General features: G+C 37.4%; 1 protein-coding gene across 5 annotated transcripts in view; it reads right to left on the bottom strand.

Moving 5' to 3' along the window:
* The window catches only part of TANC2 (tetratricopeptide repeat, ankyrin repeat and coiled-coil containing 2), a 309,551-nt gene that overhangs the window by 54,888 nt on the left and 234,606 nt on the right, over positions 1–20,057 (bottom strand). For all 5 annotated transcript variants that reach the window (XM_015235187.3, XM_031685573.2, XM_031685574.2 and 2 more), the window contains 3 exons: positions 15,004–15,235; positions 6,696–6,862; positions 2,748–3,355 (listed from right to left, as the gene is read on the bottom strand). In XM_015235187.3, coding sequence (XP_015090673.1) covers positions 2,748–3,355; positions 6,696–6,862; positions 15,004–15,235 — 1,007 coding nt within the window. The remainder of the gene's footprint in view (positions 1–2,747; positions 3,356–6,695; positions 6,863–15,003; positions 15,236–20,057) is intronic.

The raw sequence follows: 20,057 nt of genomic DNA, 5'->3' as shown, positions 1-20,057 counted from the left end.
CAGTTTAGCAAAAGTACCTCCCTGGGTGGTTTATTTCTGACAAAGGTCAACTACTTTCTGGCTTCAGTAGAATATTCTCATTTGTGTCTAACTCCCTAATAAGGCCAGTAAGTTCAGGGTGAAGAAGTGAGGGTTGAAAGCCCAGGAAAATGGACTAGGAGAGATGTTCTGCTGCTTCTGAAACGTCTCCCTACACGGAGTTTATGCATGTCAGGTACTGGCCTACCTAATGTGATTTCAGAGGCACTGAGTTAGTCTTCCTTTGTCTACTGAAATACATTAGATGCTCTAGAGAGAGGCTGGAGAGAAAGTGGAGAATAGTTTGTACTTGGGAAACAATGTACAGGAAGTAGAGGCTGAAGGCCATAAAGGCAAACTGCCTGGAGACAGTCCTGCTAATCATACTTGCCTAAAATGGAAAGCAATTACAGCCAGTTTCTTTGAAAGGCCAGCTTGGGCTTTGCCAATGACATTAAATTCTTAGTGAATTTCCATCTCATTGACCCAGGGGGCCTTAAGCTCTGAGATCAATACCTTAGTAATGAAGCTGGTGCCAGACAGTGATGGGTAGAAGGCTGAATTCCAACTGAGATGAAAAAAGTGAGGAAGCTTTTTTGATAATTCCTGGTCCTGTTTATTCTCTGCCATTAAGTGATATATGATGGTCCCTCAGCAGCCCTGAGTGTTATTCAATCACCAGGGAACAGACTACACAGCATCTGAAGTTACAAGTGTTTGCTCTTCTTGTCCCAGTGCACCAGCCTCTTGCTAAAACGATCCTAGTTAATAAACAATGTTGAGAGGGTAAAGCCATGGTATGGCTGCATAAATACCATATTTTCTCCTTTGGGAGCCCGTAGTTCTATCTGTTGTAAGGACACTGTTAGTTCAGTGCTTGTCAGGCTGCCTTGGACCTCAGTTTTCAGTCCTCTGAGATGTTCCAGGATGAGAGAGCAGATCAGCTAGGAAAGTTTCTCTGGAAACTGATTTCAAAGTGTTCATTAGGCGAACCTGACTGGTTCTTAACTATGTTTCTAAACTATGTTCTTAACTGGTTTCTTAACTATGTGGTTGCCAACTTTGTATTATGCATCAGCAGCAGTACTAGTGAAAATTTATAATAAAAATCCTCTTGGGAATGGTACACAATTTACAGAAGAGACTCAGACCCAGTTGGTAAAGTCTTGTGCCCCAAAATGCTAATAGCAGAGGATTACTGCTGCCTATTCAATGAGCCACACGCCTTAGTTAAGGTCCACCTAAAGGGTCTATTACTGCAAAGAGCAGAGGACAAAGAATATTTCCCAAACACTTTCTTCACCCTCTGTGCTAGTCTAGACATTACACTATGTTACCTCACTTAATTCTCAACAACTCTAGGAATTATTATTCCTTTTATGTAGATATGAAAACTATCTCAGAAACATTATATAACTTTCCAAAGGTCACAGTTCCTAAAAGAGGTAGGATTTATATGTAGGTAATCTGACTCAAAAGTTCAGTTTCTTTCCATGACAGCATGTTTCTTTAAAAAGTTACCCTCTCAGGGAAAATAGCACAAAATCTCCCGCCTGACTCTATCTTCATCAGAATCTGGAACTAATTTTCTAATGAATCGGCATGAAGTCGGCTGCACAGCATGCCCACAAGCACAGTTGCCTCTAATAAGACCTGAGGAAGAACGTGCCCCCAGAGAATAAGGCCCTAGCAGGGGCAGAGACGGCTTGTCTCCCTGAGGAGTCACAGCAGAAGGCACAGTCAAATCTGCCCTGTCCTCTTTTTGAGCCAGAACAAGCTCTGTGCTTGCCAGCTATGTTGTCGGTGTCTTCTTTGTTTCCAGAAAATCAGGAACATACCTGCTTTTGAAAACACCAACTTCATTAAAGGAGTAACTCTTTTAAAAAGGCAGTGTGGAGAAGAAAGCACACCTCCCTAGAAAGCCAGGATCTAGGTCCTATCCAAGAGAATGGCAAACAGTTTCACATCTGGTCTGGTTTGTTGAGCTGAGAAGGATTCTTAAGTCAGGGTCAAGCTCATTAGGAAAGAGTGCTGGGGTCAATCAGAGATGCCTGCCATGGGTGCAGGGTAGGGGTGCGGTGGTACATATATTTGCCTAACCCCTCCCCCTCTCCCCTACCTATTAACTTTATGACTTTGGGCAAGTGATTCAGCATCTTAAGGCCTTTACAGTAAAATGGGGATAATGACACCTCATTTATCTAAAGGCAGAGTGGCTAGATGAGCTGATCTCCTCAAGTTTTTTTTCAGCTATTAGGTTTAAGATTCCATTTTCCAGTGTAAATCTTAGCACCAGCTGGGCTTTAATGGGGTCAGTCATTGGTGACTATAACTTTTAAAAGGGCAAGCACAATTTTAAAACGATTCTGCTCTACGACAAAGTGATGAACAATACAACAATTCTTTCTGAAGAACACTGAAGAGGTCCGTTAAATGGTTAATTATATCCTGTGACCCATACTGGGATCAGAGAAAATTATTTAGAAAAATATAGGAATGTAGGGAGCATTCTAAACATCTATGCAGATTTTTAATCTTAAGGAAATAATATTGTGAAAAAATATAATTAGTTAACTTCAGTATAGCCTTGTCTTAAGGAGAAACAGAGATGGTGTTTTCTTTATGTGAAATGTTCAATAAAGAACACTTCTCATGGCTTTCAATACCCATGCTCCATGCAATAAATACAAAATAGGCTCAGAATTGCTTATTACAGATCTATGGCTTACCTGGGATCACAGAGAAATTTGGTTTTCTCTCCTTCTTCTCTCCAGATAAGCCATTCTCGAAAAGAAGGATGTACAAACATACGAGTCATGTCTCTGCGCTTGATTAGGAACATGGAGAGGTTCTCCATTCTCTGCTGAAAATCCTCCCATTCTAGTGTACCTTCAATGCTACCTGCATTGATGGCTTGGAAGATATGTTCATCAGTCAGTGGGTGGAGAGAGGCCACTGCCACATTCAGGAGAGGCATCACCCGGTCAAAGGAAGACTGGGTTGGGAACTTCATATTGCATTGCAGTAAATAAACCTCAGAGAGAGAAACAGGAACTACTTTGTAGCTAGAGCTCTTTAACACTAGATAGCCTTTCTCTATGAGGTCAAATGTGAGTTTCAGGTATAGATAGGACCCTTGACTGAGGGTCTTGAGATGAGAACTGAGTTTGCCAAATGTAGTATTGTCCATTTTGCCATTAAGTGAAATGTTATTCTGGATCTCTGAGCTGCTGTGTATCCGGTGCAGGATGTAAGCCTGCAGGTCCTGGTCTATGGCTTCATTCTCTTCTAGTCGATCCAAAAAAATCCTATGGAAAGGCAGCAGCTTGGTAATTTCCTAAAATAGATGGAGAGAGAGAAAGAGAGACAGAAAGACCTTCAGTTTCCCCTAACTCTTAGATAAAACCATGAGGTCCACAAATTTATCCTGAACTTCCAAGTAGCCAAAGAAAAGAGGGAAATATGATCTAGTATTAGCGTCCACAGAGTAAAACATATTAGTTGCACAGGAGGGACACAACTTTTCCTAATATTGAGACTTAAAATAACTTTTATGGGTCTTCATAAAGGATACTGCAGGAGTGATTTAATGGGCAATATTCTAAATAACACTCCTAAACTAGAAAACAGAGTGCCATATAATTTTTCTCAGTGTAAACCATGGCATAATGTCAAAGTACAATTCATGAAGAGATATGTATAAGGACTCAAAGAACGTCATATAAAAATGTCACTTTCTAATCCTCTTAATAAAATGACTTTATTTTAATGTAGGTGTTTTGGAGATGCCTTAGCCCAAAGGAACACTTCTTATAGTGGGAAGCTGGGTAACTTGATGATCTGCTTGGAAGTTATCTTAAGGATGTGATAGGGCTTTGTGGTGACTCTTGTGCTCTGGGACCCATCTTTTCTTATCTGCTACACACTTTGCTCCTTAACTATCCATTCTCTCTCCTGTATCAATTTCTTCTCTCCTGGATCACACAAATGTGACTCCATACTCCTCCCTCCAACTACTATCTCAGTTCCCATTTTTAGCAAAACTTAACGGAAAAGTTTTCTCTGCTTACTGTATTGAATTCCTCCCTTCCCATTCTCTCCTCCATTTGTTGCGATCAGGCTTTAATCCCATCACTTCACTGAAATGGTTCTTGTCAAGATTATCAGAAATCTTCATTTTGCCAAACGCCATAATCAAGTTTCACTTCTCATCCTCCTCAGCCTCTCAGCAGTCTGACACAGGTGATCACATCTTTCTTCTTGAGTCACTGTCTGCAGCTGGCTTCCACAGCATGTTCCCCTCATTTTCCTCTTAGCACATTGGCCACCCCTGTCCTGCCTTTTTTGCTGGTTCCTCTCTCATGTCCCCATTCTTTCCTCTTATCTGGTCCCCCTCACTCTCTAGAGTAGTCTGGTCCCGTGGTTCTAAATATCATCTATTTGCAGATGGTGTCTAATTTTATGTTTCCAGTTTAGCCACTTCTCCTGAGCTCTCACCTTATATCTTGGTCTCCTCAACATTTATACTTGAGTGTTTCATAGACAAACAATGAGACCAAATCAGAATTACTAAATTTCCCCCCCACAAAACCTTACCCTGTCAATAAATAGTACTACTGCTGACTCTACCACCAAATCATAGGAACTGTCTATGATCTTTCTCTTTTCCTCAAGTCAACATTTACCTGTTGCTCACCAAAACCCCACAATTAATTTTTGAGTCTTCTCTCTTTCTCACACCCACATCCAGCCCATCATCAAGTCCTTTTGATTATCCTTCAAAATACAGTTCAAATATGACCACTTCACAAGGTCTCCACTGTTACCACTCTAAGACTAGTCACCATCACCTTTCATCGGTACTTCTTACATTCTTCATCCCCTACATTTTATTATTTATAAGCCAGCAGCTAAAGAAGTCTTTTAAAAAGGTAAATCAGATCTCATCACTTTATAAGGCTCCTTGGAGAGGCCATTCCTATCTGCGCCCTATCTAAAATAACTGCCATTCCCATTTATCTGTTTACCATGTTATATTTGTCTTCATTAGCACTGACACTACCTAAAATACTAACATATGTTAATTTTCTACTTATTTATTATGTGTGTTCCTCATGAGAATGTAAGCTTTTTGAGGGTGCGGATATTGTCTGCCGTGTTCATCATCATATCCTCAGCTCTTGGAAAAGAGCCTTTTATACTGGAAGTACTTAAAAAAAAAGTCTGTGGAAATAATGATCAATTATGAGGGCTCATTTTTAAAGACCTATGAATTATTTCATTATCAGAACTAAATAAAAATAATTTAAAAAATTATTGGTTTAAGTGAGTGAAGTACCTGGAAGTTATTGCAGGTCCTGATCTATGAAGACACTGAAATCTGGACTTAGTGTGTATAATACTTTTCCTGTTCTTCGGCATAGTTGAAAAATTAAAATCATCTGGTCTATCAAGTCATACTTAAAACATCTGAGATTGCACATGGCATCATGTAAAAATATGAACGAAGATAGTATCTCCTAAGTATATATTTAGTATAACTAGTCAGAGCTTGTGTTCCTGGAAGTTTCTTTTATTCATTCTTCTTTAACAATCAAGCTATTGGCCAATAATGGTAAATTACATAATTTTTAGTTGTAAAGATGCATTTATGTTGATTTATCCACATTCTTTAATTCAAATTACTTTGATACTTTTAATAATAAACATCTGCAAGTTGGTGGTCAGGATTAGAAGTATAGCTTCTGGTCAAAGAAGGCAGACTGACCTAAATGGTCAATCTACAGGAATAATGCTAAGTGCCTTGGAGAGGGGTAAAGGAGGGAGCTGAGACTGTCTTCTGTACATTAACAACTGTTACAAGGGGGTTGTATCAAAATGGTGGGATGAGTGTATAATACATGAGATTTTAATGTTCATCAAAAGATGTTATGGTTAGGGGAAAAAAAGTTGAGAGGCCCCGTTTCAAACTAAGTGTGAATATGTTAAAAATTGAAGATACCAACTTAGCTTTAATGTGAATGGTAGAGAAGGCCTGTATGCCTTTTAGGCTCATTTTGACATTCCTAGTCATTCTTCCAGGCCATGAAGTGAGTGATTAGTGAGTGAGCAGGGAAGGAAATTTTTTAAAAATCTTATCTCCCAATTGTAGTAAATTTAATCTAAAGCCTTAATATTGCCAACATTTCTTAGAGAAAGGCATATACAGAAGAAAGTCCATCTTCATGCTATAGAAAAGTTGTACAAGTAGAAACAGAGGGAAGAACTAGAAATTCTGACTCTAGACTGTACATTGAACTAGATTTTGCATGGCATTAAATGATTAAAAATATAAAACAAACGTCAAACAGTAAATTAGTGTTAGAGGCTCTATTTGTTTTGCCAACGCAGAACAAAGTCTAGAACAATGGACTTTCTTTTGATGTTTTAGGGACATTTTATCAAAACTTACCCAGAGCACTGGGAATGGGAACTTGAGCTAAGAGAGTCATATATAGAAAAAGCTCTCTCTAGATTTTCTCTCTTACTCTCAAAACAGACTGTTCGGGAATTATTCCTGCTAGTGCTCTAGGACGTGGCAGAGATTTATCACTCAGGGTATAAGGACCTAGAAATTTTTCAGTTTAAACATTCTCCAAGGGAAATAATTTATGGTCCAAAAGCAAACAAACACATACCTGTAAACTGGTCCTAACTGTTACAATTAGTTTGAGCCAGGAGGGAAATTTTCCAATCATTTTACTCAGAAATGATACAATCGTATCCCCATAATCTGGTTTGTGAAATTCGGCTTCATTTAATCCATCAATTAAGATGATGAAATCTTCATCTGGGATTTTTCTCTCTGAGATAGAAAGAAAAGAGTTACTTAATAATTACCAAGCAGATAAGTGAGTTCTTTTTGGGTCTTTGATCACGTATCTATTTGGAAAAAAAATTACAAAAGGTCTCTGGTGGTTTAAAATGCACAGGGTTCATAATTTATTATAAAGACATGGAATAATTCATTTTCTGAATTCATTCTGTTTTTCATCAGGTGGGAAAGCCTTTGTCACATAAATAGTATATGAAGCATATGTATCTTCATCATCATTTCCCCCAGGTTATCAGTGAGAAGACAGCCTGAGTATTGCATTTATGAGAATTTACACATGTAAAGCCATTTTTCTCTCATCCTTGAAAAAGCTGGAAAGAACTTTTTCCTTCTATCTGATAGCATTAAAGAGAACAGTATCTTATGTTCCTTTGGTAATCCATCCCCCCCAAAAAGGGTTTAATTTGAAGTCCACAGCAGTATATAGGACTATATGTGAATAAGTAGTGGGAAGGTAGGGATGGAGGAACAGAGAAAAGGAATCCCAGCAAACAGACAGATCTAAACTAGGCAGGCTGGATTCCCAGATCTTACAGAGCGAGCAATTTCCTAGACTATACCTAATTTAGCAGCTTCAATGAGACCAGATCCTTGTGTGGTCTTCCCAGGGAAGGAGGAGTCATGCAGGAAAGGTAAGTATCTGCCACTTTTGTTTCCCGTGCCCTCCTGGATGCTATGGTACCCTAAATTGACAAAATCAGTTTATCTGTAAGGCTAGGCTGTAAAAGAAGGTTTGGTGAGATTTCAGGTTTCCATTCTCATTAAATGCTTATTGATTCTCGAACTGTACCGAACAATTAGAGATTAAACAATCCCCAGGCTGAATGAACACTTTAGTATAAATCAATTGCAAATAACATGTAAAAGTTACTAGTTAGTAGGAACTTATAGGTTCTGAAGAGAGGAAAGGAGAGGGCAGACAGAAAGAAGTCACTGGATACCTGAAGCAGGAAATAGATTGTATCTGAGGAGGAAAAGAAGGTGAAACTAGGGACAGGAGGAAATGTCTGTGGACTTTTGTATCACATTGGCTCTTTTATTTTAGCCTTTGAAAGAGTCAAGACTAATCCAAACTCCACATGTTTTTGTTTTGCATTTGAAAATATGCAAATTTTTGCATGATTAATGAAACTCTGCATTTTCCCCCTAAAGTATGAGCTTTATATAAAGAATTTAATTTGAATAGACCGTAAGTCAGTTCTCAAATTATAAAAAGTTTTAACTTAACCTTCATCTGGTGACTTTTTAGGAAGAGAAATGAACTATGGATTCTAGCTCTAACTATTAACAGATTATTAGCGAAATACATTCTAGATGATGAAGGGCTAAGAAGACAAAAACATGACTCCTTTAGGGAGTCCAAAGAATTAAAGAAGGGAGAGGAGTTGCTTGGAATTAGTTGGGATTTACCGACACAAATGGGGGCCCTTACATTCTTGATTTTGAGGACCTTGGCTCCCTTCAATATAACTGTCTTTAATTTCAATACAGGAATTTTCTAATTGCTTGGCAGATATAATAAAGCTATCCTTTGCTACGGAGTACCATCACCAACCCCACCCAGTGGTGTGCTGGAGCTGTCCTGTGCTAGTTCAGGAGAGCCCACTGTAACATTTTCAAGAGCTGGTTGTTAAGTGGCTGGTAGCTTCAAATTGGCCAAAGTAGGATTACTTATTTACACAATGGAAACTGGCAAATGTTACAAGCCCTTCACCCCAAAGCTGGCTGTTAAAAATTTGCCAGCACACCACTGTCTCCACCACTTCAAGTATATCCCCTTTAACTTCACCCAGGCTCCTTCGTAGGAAGGCAGTGACTGTCAAATGGAGAAAAAGGTGATGATAATGCAGTCATCTGTTGAGATTTTCTTTGGGAAAAATATTTCAAGCACATTCTTAAGCATCAAGATCAAGATCAAGCCCTAAATTTTATGATCTGAGTATTTTAAAGAATGAAATAATTCAATTCCTAATAAAATTAAACTTTCATTTCTATAAATCCCCAGATTATATTACTCGTCCCATAAGTAGACAATCTATTATTTCTTTTAAAAAATGAGTATGACACACTTAGAGCCTAAAAAGTTTTCCTTTCTTTTGCTAAGTGATGACGTTTCTCAATGATAAATTTAAGAAGTGTGAACTTACTGATCTTTAGTCTTTACCTTTCAAATGTAACTAGCTTTACAAGAAAATGAGCTTGCTCATTTTCAAACTTCTGTGGATTATTTAAACACATACTCTAACTCAGTAGCTTTTAAAAGATTTTATAGACAAATGAAAATTAAAAAAAAATTGGGGACCAATAAAGGATTACTACTTTGTAATTTGCCATGTAAGAGCACTTATAGTACAACTGCCATTCATTACATCATCAGAGTTTCACAGCATAAAAAATATTTTAACATTAAAAAAGGAGGGATATAATCTACCTAACTTTATATATCTATGCAAAAATATATCTATATTTTACATCCACACAAATTCTAGGCTGTTTCTATTTTCTTACTTTGTCATGGAAAACTTTAAATGGACTGGTGCTTAGGAGCCACTGTCCTGGCTGACAAGTCCCTGGAAAGGTTTCCTAAGTAAGCCCTTTAACCCTTGTTTTGAATCCCTTGTAAATACATATTCAGCAGGGATCCCCCACTGCCCTCACTTACACATATGTTAGTAAATACTTGAACTGTCTTCCTTAGTAGTCCCACTCCAAGACTCTACCTAGATTCCAGAGAGGAATAAGAATTACAGTAACTGCAAGAAAAGAGGTGGTCAAAACTGAACCCCAGTACATGAGATTTTGTTACTGGTGTATTGTATAGGAATTATCAAAAATGAAAAGGCTCATATCAGACAACATTTTTTGGTTCAAAAAAGCTGCACGTTACATGTGAATTATCTTCCTGTTAGTTGTGATAACAAACTAGTATCTCCTTTCATTTCACATTGGTGACTGAAGCAAAAGCTCTCCAAAAAACTTCAAAACTTTACCATTTGTTTTATATGTATGTGTGTTTTAGTCACCATACTTGTAGAACCTTAAAGTACCGTGAAAAATGTTGACTTTCATTTTTTGAAGTAAAGTGTATAATTTGATATCTAGCTTCTGAATCTAAATTCAAACTGTTATCCACTGAACTCTCCTGGAAAGAAAACTCCAGCTACTTTAAAAAAAATTCTCTATTTAAAAAATTATTGTGATAAAATGTATATACAATTAATACAATTAATTGTGCAGATCTTAACTGTACACTTTGGTGAGTTTTGACAAGTATATATACTCATGAAACTAACATCTTGATCAAAATATAGAACATCTCTATCACTCCAGAGAGTTTCCTTAGATTCCCTCTCAATCCCCAATAGGCAACCACTGTTCTAATTCATATCACCACTGATATGAGTGTAAGAACAACACTAAGAAGAATACTAAGAATTTAATACTAAGAATTCATTGAACATCCATTGAATGAATATACTATGTTTATGTTGAAGGACATTCAGGTTGTTTCCAGTTTTTAACTACTCTGAATAAAGCTGATATAAACATTGTTGTATGAGTCTTTTTGTAGATATATGTTTTCATTTCTTTTGGGTAAATATATAGGAATAGAATTCCCTGGTCACAAAGCAAACTTATATTTAACTTTATAAGGAACTTCCAAATAGTTTCCCAAAGCAGTTGTACCATTTTCAGCTCTCTCCAGCAATGTATAAGGTTCCAGCTGCTTATCATTTTCACCAACATCTGATGTTCAACTTTAAAAATTTTAATCACTGTAGTGGGAGTAAAGTTGTATCTCATTATGATTTTAATTTGCTTTCCCTGATGACTAATGATGGTAAACAACTTTTTACGTGCTGGTAGGCTATTTGTATATCTTCTTTTGTGAAGTGTCTAAATCTTTTGTCCATTTAAAAATTGGATTATTTATCTCTTCATCAATGATTTATAGAAACTCTTTAGGAACTGTGGATACAAGTGCTTTGTTCCATACACACACACACAGAGTGAATTATTTTCTTTTTGTGATCTGCTTTTCCTTTTCCTTAGTGGTATCTTATGTTGAGGAGACATTTAAAATTTTGATGAAGTTCAATTTATTAAATTTTCTTACATGACTAATGATTTTTAGGTCCTTAGAAATCTTTACCTACCCCAAGCAGGTATAAAGATATCCTTCTATGTTTTTCCTATTAGCTTTTTATTTTGGATAATGATCTACCTTGAATTAATTTTTATATATGGTGTAAGGTAAGGATTGAGATTAATTTTTTCCATACATGTATCCAGTTGTTGTAGTATCATTTAATGACAAAATTATTTTCCAAATTGTCTTGGTACCTTTGAGGAAGGTCAACTGCCTCCATATATGTGGGTTTATTTTTAGATTCTCCATTCTGTTCCATTGATCTGTTTATCTATCCTTGTGGGAATACCACCTTGTCAGTGGAGTGCTAGAGCTACCTCAAGTTGGCTCATGAGAGCTGATCGCTACATTTTTTATGTTCAAATCAGGCCCCCACCTCTGGGCTGATTGTTAAACATCTACTAACACTTACTGCCTGTCATGATTTCTGTAGCCTTATATTATGTCTTGAAACCAAGTACTGTTGGTCTTCTAATTTTTTTCTTTTTCAAGAGTGTTTTGGTCATTTGTGCTGTCTCCTTTTCCATGCCTGATGTTAATTTGTGTTTTTCTCTCATTTTCTTGATCAATCTTGCTAAGGGTTTATTCATTTTACTATTAATTTTTTTCTATTTCACTGATGGTTGCTCTTGCTTTTTATTATTTACTTCTTCCTACTTACTCTGGATTTATTTTCCTCATTTTTTTTTCTAGTTTATTAAGCCACAAACTTAACCATTGATTTCATATTACTCATTTTGAAATACACTTTAATTTCCTTTGTAATTTCTTCTTTGTTTCATGGGTTATTTAGAAGTATGTTGTTAAATTTCTAAATATTGGAGGATTTTATGTGTACTGACTTATAATTTAATTCTATTATCTCAGAGAACATTTTCTATAGATTTTAATTTTTTGAAAATTTCGGACTTATTTTATGGCCCAGAATATGGTCACTGTGCACTTGAAAAGACTGTATATTGTATAGTTATTGGGTAGTGTTCTATAAATGTCAATTGGATCAAGTTGGTTGACAGTGTTGTTCAAATCTTCTATATACTTACTAATATTTCTGTCTACTTGTTCTAATAGTTATTAAGAAAGAAGTGTTAAAAAATCTCCAACTATGAGTATTTGCATATTTATCTCTTCAGTTCAGTTAGTTTTTGATTCATGTATTTTGAACCTCCATTATTAGATGCATACACATTTAGGATTATTTTATCTGATGAATTGATCCTTTTATGGTTATCAAATGCCCCTCTGGCAATAGTCCTCGTCTTGAAGTCTCCTGTGTCTTACATTAATATACCCACTCCAGCTTCCTGTGCTCCATGTTTATAGGGTATATATTTTTCTATGCTTTCACTTTCAATCTGTGTCTTTAAATAATGTTTCCTGCAAATAGCATATGGTTGGGTCTTGCTTTTTATCCAATCTGACAGTTCCTGCCTTTTGACAGATGTATTTGGTCCATTTAAATTTAATATAATTATTGATATGGTTGATTTTTCTCTCTCATCCTGCTTGTTTCATCTCCAAAAAAATTATTCTGTTCTTTCTTTCCTGCTTTCTTTTAGACTAATCAAATAATTTTTAGTATTTACTTTATTTTATAAATTGTGTTTCCAGCTACTGCTCATGACGGTGATTTTGTTTTAAGGATAAGAACATGGGAGTTTGACAGAATGATTAAATTCACTCAGAACAACATTTTTCAATGGGGATATCTAAAGCTGCTCATGGAGACCCAATGAGCAGCAAATATATCCAGTAGCAAAATTATAAAACACATGAATTATGTTGAGAATCTGGAGGTGAGTCTGCAAGCATTTGGATATTCTCCTTGAATAAGCCATAAGATGTAGATCCTTGTATCACTGCCCTTCCTTCAAATACCCCATATGTGATCAATTTCTATGGTCACTATTTGTTCAAAATTTATTCCCTGAAATGCCCACTATGTTCAAGGTGAGGTAGTCACTATGAAGGATAACAGCTGAATTAAGAAAAGGTTCCTAACTTCAGTAGCAAACAATTTAGTCAAAGGGATAAGTACAGAAATAATTAATTCTTATAAAGCACAAGGTATATAATATAATATATATAAGCACAAAGACATATAATAAGTGTTCAAAAAATGTTAGTTATAAAAATTTAAGTTCTTATTACATATATAGTAATGTGTGAAGTACCATAAGTGAGAGATAAAAAAGCCTAATGTCAATTTGAAAGGATACCGTAACTTACTAGAGGGGATAGGTGGTATTCCACGAATGAGGTGGTATTTAAGCTGGTCCTTGAAAGGTGGTTAGAATTCTGACAGGCAGAGATGTGAAGAGAAGGCATATCAAGAAAAGGAAACAATAAGCAAATGTATGGAGGCAGAAAAATGTAGCGGAGTGTTTAAGGACTAATGGATGTGCTAGTTTACATGTAAAGACATGGAAAGTGGATAATAAGGCTGGAAAGCAGGGTGGATCTAAGCCATTAAGTACCTTAAATGATAGACTAAGGAGTTAACTGGAAGTTAACTCAGTGAGGTAATAGAGAGCCATTGGAGGTTTCTGAACAGGGACATTTAGTGATCAGAGCAATGTTTTATGAATTTTTACCTGGAAGCAGTACATAAAGTATAGAAGACTAGAGAGACTGAGGCAGAGACTGCCCACCCGGTATGTCATGAATGGGTCAAAGGTGTGTCTTAAAAATGAATCCTTTCAGCCCTCAGGGCATCGGGCTTGGTACAGTTGGAGCTTCAAGGCCCGTCATGCCCAGCCATGAGGAGTCATGACTTTTTTTTATTCCAGTGTGCTATACAAATTTTAATAACTTCCCAAGACCGTTATGATGTGAAAGAAGCACCAGATCAGAAGACCAGAGAAGGCCAGAAAGCATAGCAACACAGATGTGATGTCATGGGCAACTGAATAGCCTCGAGGGTGACAATGGTAGGAATGATTTTGAGATTAACGGATGTGAAAAACACCAAGAAGGCAGAATTAACAGGATGAGAGATTGGCTGAATGTACAGAAAATACACTTAAAATATTTGCAGAGGAATTCTAATGTTTAAAAAAGTCTAGGGTATGGAAAGGCTAACAGGTAACAGAGGTACAGACAGAGTTCATCAGAGTTCATATCCAAGTAACCAGCATGAGAGTTGACATAACTGAAGACAGTGCCAAGAGAATGTAAATTAGAATCACTTTTTCCTATGAATGCCTCCAAAACTGCCAAGGAAAATATGTAAGTCTCTCAGGAATAAACAGGATATCCCAGGAATCTCATGCTTACTCAGATCCTTTTCTTCGGCTTCCAGAATTGACAAAACATTGTGAAAGGGATGGGGCAGAGAGATGGGTGAAGGAGGCGATGGTTACACTTAGGCCACAGCCAACACTAGAGTCACAGAGTGAAAAGGGAGAAAAGGCATGAGCATGAGGAGGAGATGGATTCCATTTCCCCTACTTCTTAAAAATGTCTTCATACATTTAGTGGACCCTTAAGTAATTTTTAGTATATACACAGAGTTATGTAACCCTGGATGCCACTTCATTTTACGTGAACTGTGGAATAATAAAAAGAAAAATAGCAAATATAGAGACTGAGGAGGTTTCTAATCATAAAAACTCCATGACACTGAGTTGGAGTCATGGCTCTACTGATTTATTTGAACTCCACAGAAAGGACTGGAAACTCTACTATCTTTGGTTCAAGAAAAATGCATAATACTTGGAAATGAGAATGAAAATTTTTAGAAAGAAAGGAGGAAGTAGCAATCCCTGGAGAAATTTTTATTTTTTCAAGTAAAATCTTTTATCTGTTAACTGTATCCTCCAGGGTATCATCTGTGGAACATTTAGTTTTGGCAATGTGATAAAAATAATCATTTCTATAGCATGCCCCAGGTAAGCTTGGGCTCCAGAGCCTCCACCTTCCATAGCCTCCACCTTCCACCTTCTTGGCACCCCATTTGTACCTTTGTGGAGGTTCTCCAGGGGCTCCAGGACTCCCCTCCGGAAGGAGGCCATGGGGTCTTGAACACAGGACCGAAGGCTCAGCATGCTCTGCAGGTGAGGCTCCCGGAGAAGCTGCTCCCGGTAGGCCGCCAGCTGAGGTGAGCGGCACAGCAGGGCAGCAACATTGTGGACGAACTCTGGCACCAGGCAGGTGTAGGCATTATCTGCTTGGCAATAGTGATAGGCAACCACCTACGAGAGAAAGATGTGAATGCAAACAGGTTTATGAGGAGCAAGAGCACAGTCGTGGTTATCATATGATTGTTCTCTAACACTGTCTTCCTTCTCCACATTCCTCAACTTTTTCAAGTAAAAGTAAACGCTGCTAACTTAGAAAAGGCCTGATTTATCTAGGATCAGAAATTTGACATGATTATTTCTGTTGTATATATATGAAATTATAATTCATAATTAACATTTATAAATACAAATTGAGTTTCCATTCTGGATTACAAGAAACAGGAAGCAGGCCTGAGAATGAAGATTTACATTAATCTCTACTTATCTGGCATGTAGCAGTACAAGAAAGAGTCTGATCTTGTAACAAAGCATTAGGAATAAAATAATCAGAGAAATACCATATGTTAGATTCAACAAACATATGCTTCTTAATTATCATATAAAATTATAGTTGTGTTATAAACAGCCTTATAAAAATAATTTAGATTTAAAAGTTATCACTAGATATTTCCTGAGCACCCAGAGATAGAATAAGAATTAGGTAACAGGAAGAAGGAAAGGGGTGAGATTTTTGTTAGATTCAGGTGTTAAATTCAAAGAACTTAGAATATGGATGAGTCTTAATATTATCCAAGGTCTGGCTGGAACTTGGAATTTTTAGCTCTGTTTTTTTGTTTGTTTGAATTCGTACAGGGCTCCCTCCATACCTTCTGGCTGTTCGCTTTGTCTCAAGGGCAAGTGCAGAGGGGGGTGATTTTAATACACACCACTCTGTTGATACCATACTACCCACAAAAGTGATGGGATCCTATAGGTAACAAGGAACTGCAAGGGAGATTCAGCTTGAATGTATGAAAGCACCTGGCTGGGTGCACAGAACACAGGAAATGTGCAGTAATGTTAGCGGGTGCCACCACCACCACCATCGCCTTCTTCCTCTTCTCTTCCTCTCCATCATCATCACGGTCATCACCAAAGTTCTGTGTATTCTCTCTTTTTCAGCTACTGGCTTTGTGCCTACAGGGATTTGAAATTTGCCCCAGGAGGATTCAGTTACACTACGGGACTCCAACTCTTCAACCATCTCTCAGAGAACACAGTCATCCACGAACGTGTCCTGCTTTGAAAAGACTCTTCATCTTTAGGTTGGGCATCCTGCTCTTTAACAAATGCTGGAAATGTCACTTTTTAAAAATACAGTTGAAATTCTTCTAAGCATTAGAAAAAAACTGAACAATACAGGAAATGTTACAACACATATAAAGATGAGGGCAGGAATTGCTTGTGAGTGAAGCAATAATGTCTGAACACGACATGGAACTGGAAATGAAGAATTCTACTTAAAAATCTCCACTCTTTTCTGTAGACAGATTGATCACTCCTTTATTATCTATCTTAAGCACAACATAAGAAACCTCAGGAGAAAACTTGGCAGCAATTGATCTGTCCTCTCAATGAACAGTGAATGCCAGTGGTTATGCCCACATGGACACAAATCTCTACTTTATAAAAAGCAAATGGCAAACCTCTGAATCAATATGAACTTTCATCATATTTTACCTCAATTGATTTCACATGATGAGGCAAAGCACAGCTGAGCAAATCAGCTATAACTCTTCACTCTTTACCTAAAGTAATGGGATACAAGTTTGAAGACAAAAATTCTGAAATCTAGGAAGAGGGTTCTTTTTACTGATTTCATTAAAAATCATCTATGCTTTTGGTTAAATGAGGTTTTATCCAACAAAGATCATAGCTAAACCCCCTCTATAGCTGCCTTTCTTTCTTTTAATTTTAGATATTTTTTAGGCTTTCTAAGTAAGTAGAAAATCTCAATTCCTCTGCAGAACTCAGGCAGAAAGACCATTCAACATCTTCATGAAGTTTGTACAAGACCACTCAACATCTTCATGAAATTTGTATGTTGGCTCAAAATAGGTCACTTACTAGACATTTCAAAGTAGTCACATAGTAGGTAAGTATACTGTCAAAAAGCATTTGGCATTCTCTCCCCAAATTGTCTATGGGCATCATCTACCACTCTTTCTACATATACAAACAGGAAACAAGTCTGAGAATGTAGCTTTTCCTTTCAGTCTGTCATTGCACCAGTGTTCAGTGATGGATATTAGATCACTCCCCTACAACTCTGAGGAAGTCGTCTCGGCCACCAATACTCAGTCACTATTATTTCAACCTCTTGGAAATGGTTCAGGATTAGTCCACCCCCAATAAATCAGCAGGTAAAACCTTTCTCTTTGGTGAATTCTTGTCTCTCACAATGACTTGCTGAAATTTCATTTTCAGCTACGTCTTTCTTATGTTATTAATTTTTTTCTATTTCAAGTTTTCCTCATGTTACATCCCTGAACTTCTGATTAAAACAGTTCTATCCAAAATATATCTGATATGACCAGAACTGTGTTAATTCTTACAGGAAGACAGTGAGTAACTTTCAGATTACTCCTGTGAGGGAAGAAAAAAAAGGGCAAGGTTGTAGGCTATACAGATTTAAAAAAAAAAAAAAAAAGACTGGAGGCCAGTATAGCCTTGGGTAGAAAAAGGTTCTGATTTAATGCTGTACACAGAAATGATCAAACTAAGCATAATCCTCATCAAAGGCCCTAATCAAATGACTGAACAGCAGCAAACCTGTTAAGCCTGTGTTAAAAGTCCCAGGCCTTCACTCTTTAAAGATTATTTTCTACTTTCAATGAATAATCGGTGAAAGGATTAGGCTAATCTCACATAAAGAAAAGGGAGCTTTGAATATGTGGAATTCATCTGGATATAAAAATTTGATTTACATAATGACTGTCACTTAAATTCTAATGTTGCCACTGACCTTCCTTCAGGTCTGCTCTCATACTCTTGTTCCCTGTCTCTTTTTCATCACTCCTTCTAGAACTCCGTCACCACCACCTGACTGTTTTCTGACTCAGCACATCCCTCCCAACACATCAATTTGGCTTTTAGTGTTTCTAGGGGCCTGGAGGCTCAGTGTAAAAAACAACCTTCTCTTCCTTTTCTCCTGCCCCTCAACTCTGACTCTAATCCTCATCCTGGGACTGGAAGCTAAGAATAGCTCCAGACTTGGGTTCAGCTTCAGTAATTTTCCAGCTTGGAGCTCTTCTTTTGGAGGGGGGGCAGCAGAACTTTTATTTATCTTTTTAAACTTTTTATTTTGAACTAATTTTAGGCCTACAGAAATATTGCAAAAAGATGTGGGTTTCTATATATCCCTTACCTAGCTCTAGCTTCCCTTAACACCTTATGTAACCATAGCAGAATTATCCAAACCAGGAAGTAACACTGGCACAATTCTATTAACGAAAGGCATCATTCAAATTTTGCCAGTTGCCCGCTAAAGACTTTTTCTGGTCCAGCATTCTGTCCAGGACCCCATTTGCTTTTAGTTGTTATTTCTCCTTAGACTCTGGTAGTCTGTAAGAGCTCCTCAGTCTTTGTCTTTTATGACCTTGACACTTTTGGAGAGTACTGATCAGTTATTTTGTTGAATGGCAGTCAATGTGGAGTCTTCCTCACAGCCCAACTGTGACTTTTGGGCAAGAATACCACATAAACAATGTTGTGTCATTATCAGTGGGTCACGTTCCAGGGCTCACGATATTGATGTGTCCTGTTACTGGTCATGCTGACCTTGATCACTTGGTTAAGGTAAAAGTTTCTCTGCTGTGAAGTTACTATATTATCCTTTGTAGTTAACAAATATCTTGGGGGAGATACTTTGAGATAATGCAAATCCTGTTTCTCCTCAAATTTCTGACCACTAATTTTAGTATCCATCAGTGGATGGTGTCTGCAACATTATTCTTATTACTGCAATGTTGTACAACATGGTGATGGCAGTTAATATTATATCGTATATTTGAAAGTGGTTAAGAGAGTAGATCTTAACAGTTCTCATCAGAAGAAAAATATTCTGTAACTATGTGCGATGATGAGTATTAACTAAACTTACTGTGCTAATCATTTCACAATATGCACACACATCATTTTTAACTAATACAATGTCATATGTCAATTATATCTCAATAAAACTGGTGGGGGAAAAGCACTATCAGAGAGGAAATAGAAGATGCTGAGGCACCACATGGATGGGGCATGTAAATAAGTAATTTATGACAGCCAGAGAAGGCTTCTTAGAAGAAGCAAAATTTCAGCTGCAATCTGAGGGATGAGGCAGTAGAGTTCCAGGCAGAGGAAAACAGTACATGCAAAGGCCCTCAGGCAAGACGCAGCTTTACAGGTTCAAGGAACTGAAATCAGTTTTAGTGTGGCTAGAGTATGAGTGAGTGGGGAGTGGTGGGAGATAAGACATAGCAGGGGTTTTCAACTGGGGTGGCTTTGCTCCCAGGGGACATATGGCAGCGTCTGGAGACAGTTTGGGTCACCACAGCTGGGGGTGGGGAGAATGTTACTGGCTAGTGAGTAGAGGCCAGAGATCCTTCTTAACATATTACAATAAACAGGACAGCCCCCAAACAAAGAATTATCTAGCCCAAAATGTCAACAGTGCTGAGGCTGAGAAACCTGGGGCTAGATATAAAAAGTAAAGACCCTTTATTATAGTGCATGGGATGTTTTAAGAAGGGAGTTTGGATTCCATCCAAGGGCAATGAGGAGCCACTGACAGCTCTTAAGTAGCAAAAACAAAGGTACGTTTTGTAAAGATTACTTAGGCTTCAGTATAGAGAACAGACTACAATTTATTGATTCATTTAACACATATTTATGTGCTACGCATTGCGCTAGGAGCTGGGGACATAGTCCTGAAAAATAATTTAAATCCTGACCCATTCTCGTGGAAGAG

Source organism: Vicugna pacos, chromosome 16 (genome assembly GCF_048564905.1).
Source record: "Vicugna pacos chromosome 16, VicPac4, whole genome shotgun sequence".
NCBI lineage: Eukaryota > Metazoa > Chordata > Mammalia > Artiodactyla > Camelidae > Vicugna > Vicugna pacos.
This window is presented reverse-complemented; position numbering and strand designations above follow the sequence as displayed.